The 10,414-nt window shown below is 40.4% G+C and overlaps 1 protein-coding gene across 7 annotated transcripts; it reads right to left on the bottom strand.

Annotated features, from left to right (window-relative positions):
* Nucleotides 1-1,282: 1,282 nt before the first annotated feature.
* On the bottom strand, nucleotides 1,283-10,203 carry LOC109195449 (uncharacterized protein PF11_0207-like). Of its 7 annotated transcripts, none has more exons than XM_019347516.2 (3): nucleotides 9,936-10,203; nucleotides 8,341-8,543; nucleotides 1,283-6,683 (listed from the first exon to the last, which is right to left on the bottom strand). In XM_019347516.2, the coding sequence occupies exon 3, from the start codon at nucleotides 4,346-4,348 to the stop codon at nucleotides 2,786-2,788; it is 1,563 nt and encodes a 520-aa protein (XP_019203061.1). In that variant the 5' UTR covers nucleotides 4,349-6,683; nucleotides 8,341-8,543; nucleotides 9,936-10,203; the 3' UTR covers nucleotides 1,283-2,785. The 7 variants fall into 6 exon arrangements, with proteins under 7 accessions (XP_019203061.1, XP_025755987.1, XP_019203062.1 ...); XM_019347517.2 differs by having other exon boundaries at nucleotides 8,355-8,543; XM_019347519.2 differs by having other exon boundaries at nucleotides 8,341-8,411.
* Nucleotides 10,204-10,414: the final 211 nt, after the last annotated feature.

Here is a 10,414-nt window from a genome sequence, read left to right as displayed (position 1 = left end):
AGAACACCGTCTTGCACTATTGGGTCAAGTTGGAACAAAGGATGGCTCTGTGGTAATTTACCATGGCTCAGTGTTTGTATTTCCTCCTTGAAAGCATCTTCTTGTGCTAATTTTATAAGCACATGACTTGCTTTTCTCCTGTCTTCCACATTAATACCCTTTGTTGCATTGGCTCTTTTGGCTAGTTGCTGGATCCTAGCAACTACATTTACTACTGTATGCCATTTTGAGAACCTTTTGAGTCTCTCCAAGAAGTTCCCGTCCTCTACTACCTTTGTTTGTAGTATTTGTGTCGTTTTGACCTCTGGATCACCTACCAGAAGGTCTGGAGTTGAGTCTGGTGTGACAAACTCTCTTTCCCACAGGAAATGAGGTCCAATGAGCCAATTTGAACTGATCAGTTCCGCTACTGTGAGGCCTCTGGAAGCGTGATCCGCTGGATTTTGATTGGTGTCAACATAGTGCCACTGTGCTGGATCAGTTGCTTCTCTGATTCTTTGCACTCTATTAGCAACAAAAACGTGAAATCTGCGGGCTTCATTGTTAATGTAGCACAAAACCACCTGTGAATCAGTCCAGAAATACTCTTGGTCAATTTTGAGCTCCAGTTCCTCTTTAAGCATTCTGCTGACTGCTGAGGACACCACTGCTGCTGTTAATTCCAGCCTTGGTATGGTTACAACTCTCGTGGGTGCAACTCTTGCTTTGCCCATGACTAAGGAGCAATACACTCTGTCTTCACTCACCACCCGGATATATGAGCACTGACCATACCCGCGATTGCTCGCATCTGAAAAGTGGTGGAGTTCTATTCTCTGGACTTTCCCAAGGCTTTCAGGTACAAAGCATCTTGGGATTTGGAGCCTCTGCAGGTTTTTCAGATCAGCCACCCAACTCTCCCATTGTGGCTTCAATTCACCAGGCAGTGGCTCATCCCATCCAATGCTCTTTAGACACATTTCCTGTAGAATTTTCTTTCCTATTAGAAGGAAAGGAGCCAAGAAGCCTAATGGGTCAAACACAGAGGCTATAATGGACAGAATTCCCCGTCGTGTTACTGGTTTCTCCTCCAGGGCAACTTTAAAGGAGAATGTGTCACTGCTTACACTCCACCTTACTCCCAACACAGTCTGAACTGGGAGTTCAACGTAGCTTGCCATCACCAGTGTGTGAATGTGTGCGTGAATGGGTGAATGACTGGATATGTAAAGCGCTTTGGGGTCCTTAGGGACCATGAAAGCGCTATATAAATACAGGCCATTTACCATTTACCATTCATGATGACTGATGTCCACATCCTGGGCTCCACTAGCTCGTTCACTATCTGGAATTGACTCCAGGACTTCTCTGTTGTTGGATATGAACTTGTGGAGCCGTAGTCTTGCCTTTGCACACACCTTCCGCACATCTCTCACTAGTTCAATGGCTGCATTCACAGTTTTTACACTGATTAGCCCATCATCAACATAGAAACTACTTCTGATGAAGTTGGCTGCTGTGGGATGTTCCCTTTCATTTTGGCTCGCAAGATACTTCATTGCCTAATTTGCGCAGCCTGGTGAGGATGCGGCCCCGAAAAGATGGACTTTCATGCGATATTCTTTTGGCTCTGTGTTTGTTTCACCATTTTCCCACCACAGGAATCGCAAGTAATTTCTGTCCTCTCTGTTTACATGAAAGCTGTGAAACATCTTCTCTACATCACAGATGATTGCAATTGGGTGTTGGCGAAATTGGCAGAGTACTCCAGTCAAACTGTTGATGAGGTCAGGCCCAGTCAAGAGGTGATCATTCAGAGCTGTGCCACTGTACTTTGCAGAGCAGTCAAACACAACCCTGATTTTTTCTGGTTTTCTTGGATGATAGACGCCTTGATGTGGAATATACCACGTATTTCCTTCTTTGGGATCATCTTCAGCTCTTTCAGCATCACCTTCCTTGAAGACATTGGCCATGAACCTTACATAATCGTCCTTAAATTTGGGATTTTTCTCAAACTTCCCTTTCAGGTGCTTAAGTCGCACCAGAGCCAGACGCTTGTTTTCTGACAGCTGAGGGCGTGCCTTAAAGGGAAGAGGCATCTCTAGGTGCCCATCAGCATTCTGGTGTATTTTCTCATTTAGCAGTTGCATGAACTGTATGTCATCTTGTGATATGCTCTTTTCTCCAGGAGCTGTGTCTTTGAAATCTGACTCAAGTACTCTGATGATGGTTGCTGGTGTCAAGGGTGGAAGTTCCTTAACAGATAAGCGATAGCACAGGCCTGTCACTTCTGTTGATGTTGCCATTTTTTGTGAACTGCCAACAATGCTCCAGCCCAGGTCTGTCTTGATTGCATATGGCTCTTCGTCACCTCCCGCGATTACCTGCCGTGGTGCCAGTGCTCTAGGACAGTCATAGCCTATTAACAGTCCGACCTTGCAATCCATTAACTCGGGCATCTCCTGTGCTATTCTGATTAGATGTTTCCATCTTTTGGCAGTTTCAGAGGTGGGAATGTGTGAACGTTCAAGTGGGATGAAGTCTCTGGTATAGGCAAGTGGCAAGTTGATAAAGCTTTTGGAGGAAAACCCTCTAACTCTGAGCCCACTAACTCTTTCGCTCTGAACAATGGAATCTCTTCCCATCATAGTGGTTAGCTTTAACTTCACTGGCTCTAAACTCATCCCCATCTCCTCACATACCCCTTGATCTACAAAAGTGTTGCTGCTCTGTGTATCTAATAGAGCATACACTAAGGTCTCTCTCTCTGGAGTGGTGGCTGAAGAAACCCACACAGGGACTATCATGGATGTGCTCCTCCTCTGTCCATGCAACAAGAAAGTGCAGAGATGTTTTCTTCTGCCTGCATTCTATGTGATGATGTGTTCACTGCAGTCGTTGGACGGTCTTCGTGAAGAGCTGTTGGATGATGTTTTTTACAAACCCCACAAGTCGCCTTGCGCTTACAGTCTTTTGAATTGTGTCCTCTTCTGAGACAGCCAAAGCACAGGTTATTGTCGAGTATGAACTTTCTCTTGTTCTCCACGGACATTTTAACAAAGGTCTGGCATTTGTGAATAGAATGGCTTTCTCCACAGCAAATACATGTGACTGAGTTTGATGGCAAAGCATGTGCTTTTCTTTCTATATCATTTCTGTAAAAGCTTCCCTCCAATACAGACCGTGCTTCTCCACTGATGTATTTGCGTAGGTAGAACAACCTGTCAGCTGGATTTGTGCATCGCCGTTCTATCAAAGCTTTGAAACTAGTGCTCCACTCTAAGAACTTAAGTGGGTCCCCTGAGAAGACTGGGGGCTCAGGTGCAGGAAGTCTGGTGAGGACCATTGTGTCATGCAAGGCTTGCATTAACAATGACTCATTGTTAGTATTGTTTGGTTGTTCATTGTTATTATTCTTGTAGTTTTGCTTTGGTATGATTTCTTCAGGAGCTAATGGAGGACAACTGACTACCTCACTGAGTGCTCTTTTGTCTTCTCCACAGGCTTCACTTGAATCTGTTTGAGAATAAGCCTTTAGCTTTGCAGTTATTACCTGAAGATCTCGCTGATTTTCTAGTCTTTTAAGCTCTTGCCTTTGTGTAGCAATAGCCTCCTCCATCTCTATCTCGGCTTGCTTCGCGGCAAGCTGTGCAGCGCATTCTGCCCTTTTTGCATTGATGCTTTGCTGCTCCGATAAACAGCTTGAGCGGCAGCTACGTACAGCAGGTCGGGAGATTGTAGTCCCAAATATTGACTGAGCATATTCTCTGTCTAGCACCATGTGAAGTCTCGCATTTTCTGCCTTAGCATCAAACTCTTCTTGCCCCACTTCACTCATACGTACTTTAAGTATTCTCATCAAGTCCGCTGTAACTGCTGTGCAGGAATCAATTTTTCTTCTAGTCTCAGTAGAAGGGGCTGACTGCGATCTCATATCTTCGTATGTATTTTTCACTTGTGTCTCCAGCCCTTCGACAGTATCCATCATGTCAGCTAATTCCTGGTCAGAGCACTCTTCTTTAAGTTTGGAACGTGTAGCTTTAACTTGTTCTTTCCAGCTTTCATATAGTTTGATAAATTTACTCTCCTTCTGAGAAAACTCTTGTTGCTTAAGTTCTAGCATTTTGGGCGTTAACTTTCGCTCCCTTGAGGATTTCCTGGGCTCTAGTCTTGAAGTATTGGAGGCAGGCTTCTGCTTGATTTCTACTTTAGCATGAATATCACCTATGAGTAACTCCAATTTCTCCCTTTGAACATCATCAGTCTGTAATTTCAATTGTTCATTCAATCTACTTAGCTCTTCCTTAAGGGAATCAATTTGTTCTCTGCATTCTTCAATATGTGATTTTTCTGTGTTTACCGACATTGTACATGTTTCAGCAAACCTGCTGCATAAACAAGTTGTTGCTATATGTACATGCGATCCTGGCAAACATATAATTCTCAATACAATCTGAGTCTTGCAAGAATTTGCTTAACTACACCCCTTGTTAGTCTTCTTTTAAGTTGAACTCTTAAACATTATTAGAACACTTTAAACAACACCACTTGTAAAATAAAAGGGAACAGTTTGGCTATAATGACAGGTTGGTTACCTTTAACTCAGTACCTTTCTCATACAAAATAAATTATTATTTTAATAGACCTCTCCAAACTTTACTAACAGTTGTGCATACATCACAGCCCAACCTGACGCTGACTGCAGAGCCGTTATCTTTTCCTTGAAGGCCGCCAGGGATTATACAGTTTTTGCTGTGTGCAGCGGCAGAGAGTTGCAGAGCTGTAGTTTATGATGGTCAATGTCGCCCTCTATTGGTGAAGTCGTGGTCGTTGCCGTCCAAAGCGCCAATAATGGTGTTTCCTCTTTTTAAGTTTGCAAGCCTCTTTTCCGCTGTGTTCTCGAACCACACACACTGCGCCGTCAAGAACGTTTCTTCTTTTCTTATTCTGGAACATACATTGCTTCTAACGTCGAACTTCCAGCCACGTTGGCGGTACACTCTAATAAATAAAACATTGGTTCAAATAAAAAAAACATGTTAACGTTTTCCACTAGAATTTTTGAGTTAAGCCAACTTCTGGCAGAATAACATTAATTCAAAGCAATATTTTTGAGTATGGTGAAGTAGCCTTTTTGGCCACAATTAAACACATTCTTAAGTAAAATTAACTTAATAATTTTCGACTAGAACACAAAAATTTAAGTTGATCCAACGTGAATTTTATGTATAGTGAAGTTACTTTTTGGCCACAAAAAAAAACACATTCTGAGTAACATGAACTTAATAATTGTCAACAAATACACAGGAATTTAAGTTGATCCAAGATTATATTTATGTATGGTGAAATAACTTTTTGATCAAAATAAAACACATTTATAATTAAAATGAACTTAACTGTCGGCATAAATAGTATTTATGTTGGTCAAATATGATATTTTGGTTACAGTGTAGTAATTTTTTTGTCCTACAGGAGATTCTATAAGGGCATTTACCTGTTTCCCAGCAGGCTAAGTCGCTCCAAAATACAACCTTGATCATTTGGCTGTGTCTTATAACCATGACTACTGCGTGGGCAGGCTCATGCATGGTGGTGCCTGCCCACAAAGAAGTCAAGGTTCTAAGACCTTATAAACTTGTCGATCACTTTTTTCCCCAAACGAAGGTCAGCCTTAACATGCACTGTGTGCTCTTGTGTCATGACCTTCAGAAAAAGAAATGGATGTTGTGTGTATTTGTTTGAATGCGGCAGATGTGATGCCAAATACCTGGACATCAGCTAAGGGACTTGTACCTGGTGCTCAGAAAGAATAGAAATTCAGACAGATGTATTCAAATGAGTTAGACCCATTTAATTCCAATAACAAACATCACAATTCTTTAACGTGCGTGCGAAGTGCAAGATTTGTGGGCTTCAGTTTCCTAGAACACAAATTGCCCGCTGAAACTTAAGGAACTGTGTATTAAAACTGTAATACAACCTACTACTTGAATCCTCTTTTTTTTTTACTTTAACATGTGACAGTGAATCAAAACAAAAGATGACAGGCTGCTATACATTAAATGCACTAATTTAAACATAAAATGAGCAAAGCTTCTTTCATTCAACTTTGTCAGCACTCTTACAAAGTATTCTTGATTCTCTTCTATATTTGACTTTTCACCCTCAAGATTAAGGCCAGCTAAAGAGGGCATTACACAAACTTTAAAACACACCAGTACCCTCAGAACACAGGTCATGGAAGAAATTAAACGCATTCCTTAAAAATGTGCAAATAACAGCATTTAAGACACGGCAAAACATTAACTCAGAAGACTTAAGAACAGCGCTTTAAAATTTAGTAAAACACAATGAAGTAGTGCCAGAAATGCAGGAATAAGGTTTTTGTGAAACTCACTCACGAATGGTCTATCAAGTCTGCTCTAGAAAATACCAAACTTAAGATTCATTACTTTAGGGCTGGCTTTTTGTCCATCAAGCTCAAGGCATAGCTTTTGAAATACCTCAAAGGTAAATTTCAGCTGCTTGGGATAGGTAAGGTTCAGAGCGTAGATTACTCCCATCATCAAAGCACAGGATCTGGCAACATCAATCCTCTCCAGGATCTTGGATCCCTCAACGATGATGGTTGCAGGCCCATCACCAATGATAGCAATCTTCATGATTTGCATTGCAAGGTCTGTGTTGAGCTCCTCCTCATCCTTGTAGGAGAAATTAAATGTTAGGATGTATAAAATACATAGCTCAAGCACTTCAGGATGACGTGCATAAGGGAATGAACTACTACAGGTAGGAAAATAAGCTAAAACAGGTTGTCTTTTGTGTTTTTTAGTGATTTTACTTTGTCATTCTGTAATTTTTAAAAGCTAAATTAAACCATAATCCAATGTTTAAAATAAAAAATGTCTTGTTTTTCACAGTTTTGTTTTTCCACTTTGAAAAGAAAATCTAATAAATCATTTTTAAGGGTTATTCCACTTCTAAGTGAAATTTTATCTATTGCCATATTGCCACAGTTAGAAAGTGAGAAACAAGCCTTTTGTAAACAGCACACTAATTCTCCTGATCCGGAAGCAATCCATTTGCTTTAGCATAGCATAAACAATGGAAGTGAATAGCAGGTGCTAGCATGTTGTGTGCAAAAGTGATTAAAATGACTCAGTAATGAAAACAAATATTTCTTGGGAGCTCAGTAATCATGTTCACGGCAAATGAAAAGTGCAAAAGTAACACGGAAGATTTGCAGAAGCTGATTTAGACTTGAGACTACATTGCAGTTACGACAAACACCGCTGTAAACATCCACTGCATGGTGCATGGATATAACGCAAAAGTTGAAAAAGCCTCCAGCTTCCATAAACAAACACACACAGCCACTACTATACAAGCATAGTAAGCTGCAGTAACAATGGATGGGTCTTTGATTTGTTGAAGAAATATTGCACAAATAGCATGTTGGTTTATAGACACTGGTCGGCAGTGGCTTCAACTGCTGTGTTATAACCATGTGGAGGCTTACAGCAGTGCTTTGTCGTAATGTAGTCCCAAGTCTAAATCGGCTCCTGAAAATCCTTCATGTCAATTCATACTTTTCATTTGCAGTCAGCATGATTGTTGAGCTCCCCAGGAATACTTGGTATCATTATTGAGTGATTTTAATCACTTTTGCACACAAAATGCTAGTACCTGCCATTCACTTCCATTGTTTATGCTCTGCTAAAGCTGCTGCCAGATCAGGAAAATGACTGCGCTGGCTACAAAATTTTTTATCCTGTGTGTTTATGTTGCACCTTATCACGGAAACAGGTTTCTATTCAGCAAATTATGTTCAATGACAATGGCAATAAACATCTTCGGATTGTAATTCTGAAATGCTTTTTTCTCACTTATACATGGCAATAGACATCTCTTCACTTGGGGTTGGAATGTCCCTTAACTCATTCAGTGCCAGCCACTCTCAGATTTCATACCCCCCTCAGTGCCAGAGATATTTAGCTTTTTCACTGATTTTGAAGGCTCACAGAATATTTTGTTCTATGACTATGTGAATTCTGAAACCACCATGACAAAAATGAGTCTCTCTTCTTTCAGCCGCAAAAAAAATGTTTCTACCTCTGTTATTTAGAAATTTGCAGTAGAAAAGAGAAACTTTCATGACAAAACACCTGTTTCTGGATCAACCCCATGACTTAAATGAACAAAAACAATCTAGGTAAGGACATGGCAGAGGCTGTACACTGAGGATATGGCGTAACCTATAATGTTTCATCAGCTCTTCCTTAGTGGAGGTTGCAAATTTACAGATTTTGCAAGGCCAATCCATACTTCATGATTCTGAATTACTCAATTCAAGCTTACTTGTTAAAGCTTACTTCAGAAGGTCCCTTGGTATTCGATACCAGGAGAAGATGATGGTTTGAGCCTTAGTCCTGGCAAGAAACACAGCAAAGTAATTGAATATTTCGGTGAGATTCCCACTTTCTTTAGAAGGCTGACCACGTCTTAACTGGAACCCCTAGATCTGCAACGCCAGGACAGTGTATAACACCAGAAAGTCGTGCCTGCACAAAAATACAAAAGATGGTATTTTCAACTTCACCTGTGAGTCTTCAATACAGTGAATAAGTTTCACCTGTCAAAGCTGTGTGAGCTAGAACCAAACATTCAAAACTACATAGACCTGAATACACTGGGTGCTGGAAAGCCTAACGTGGCTTTCCATAGATCAAATATACATAGAGGTGACATAGACTGGGCCAGTCTGTTGGAGCGTGTATCCCCACCGACCGCGATCTTGGAGGGGTCTCCACTCGCCCCCAGTGCATGTATTTCTACTGAGGAATGTGTTAACTCAAAAAAAAAAAATTATATATATATATATTTATTTTTTTATCAACAAAAGCAAACATAAGGTGTGGCATGACAGGACAGAATCATTTCTGACAGTAAATACGAAAAAAAACCCAAACTTTTTTATACACAAGCTACAATGTCAATAATCCCACTTGATCTGTTTTCATTTCATTCTCCAAAACCAAATTGGAATCAATGCTGAGTCAACAGCTATGGTCATTTTTGTGCACCCTAGTGTCGCAAAAACTGGCATACTACTGAAACCATATGTGGGATTATTGACCTTTCTTGCCTTATCTGTTTGGAAAAATATTTAAACATTTTCCTTATTTACCATGGGTGAATACATTCCTCAGTAGAAAAAATGCACTGGCGGCGAATGGGGACCCAACCAAGATGGCGGCCCGCTATTGATTTTTTTCTTACTTTCAAACTTTATTGAGCAATATCAATGTTACAGCCAGTGCCAATGCACGTCGCCTCTACGTCTCTACAAAACACGGAAAGTCCCCAAAAATTAGGGACAGCTAACTACCCTACCATATGCGGCACAATGCACTTAAGTCTGGTCTTTTACCTGTGAAAATAGGCCGAGCAGCCGGTGAAGAACCGCTCTTAGCGGTCAACAGACACACCGGACTAATGGCGACTGCACTTCCTGCGCAGAAGCCAATGGGGTTGAACTTCACCCCGTAACGTTACGAAAATTTAGAAGCGTTTCTTAACAATTACTAACATAAAATGCTTCCCTTCAAAAAATAAATTTCACATTTCAAAAATAAACTCACAGTGAACACAACTTAGCTTGGCTAGCTACGTTAGCATAGTAGTTTGCGCTGGGGCTAACAACGTCCGCTATCTTTTAAAAATTATAAGACAATTACAGTGGTCTGCATTAGAGTAACGTCAGTGTTAAATTTTCCAAAAAGAGCCCAACAATTTATGCTATCGCGGAATTAGCTGCTGTGTGTACATTAAACACACACAAACGCGGGGGCAAGCTAAGATGTATGTTATGTATGTTACGTCATTGTTTTAAAGTAAACTAACAAAATCCAAAGCGACTGCAAATATGTGTAATTTCGCATAAAATTACTCACCGTTCGCGACGAACACAGCTCTTGATAAACCTTGAACACGTGCTGTTGAATATGTCCGCTTGAGTAGAAGAAGGGAACTGTGAGCTGTTTACACGTCATCAAGTTGTATTTTACATCGACAGAACTTAAAATTATATTGTTTTTTGATTAAAAGAAGATTTTAAATTCAGACAAATCACGATTATATATTGAGTAAAGAGGCATAATTTATGTGTCACCCGAACTCAATAAAATAAAAATTGTAATTAGGAAGTCTAACAGTATTTATGAACTTGATTTTTCATTTCACAACAACATATATATGTAAGTAATGACTAAAGGTCCCATTAATTACTTTTTAGAGTGTACGTTTTCACTGTAACTACAGGGGTCCAACAAAGAATGGCCACGCATCATACTGATGTCTTCGGAAATTTATTCCTCTCTCTCTCACACACACTCTTATTGTCTTCAGACACCGTGAAAACTGAAGAAACACA

The sequence above is a fragment of the Oreochromis niloticus genome, linkage group LG18, assembly GCF_001858045.2.
Source record: "Oreochromis niloticus isolate F11D_XX linkage group LG18, O_niloticus_UMD_NMBU, whole genome shotgun sequence".
NCBI classification, from domain to species: domain Eukaryota; kingdom Metazoa; phylum Chordata; class Actinopteri; order Cichliformes; family Cichlidae; genus Oreochromis; species Oreochromis niloticus.
Note: the sequence above shows the minus strand (reverse complement) of the source record. Positions and strands in the feature narration are given on the sequence as shown.

Excerpts from the sequence above, each read along its gene's own strand:
- LOC109195449 (XM_019347516.2), bottom strand. The coding sequence starts at position 4,348 with ATGTCGGTAAACACAGAAAAATCACATATTGAAGAATGCAGAGAACAA.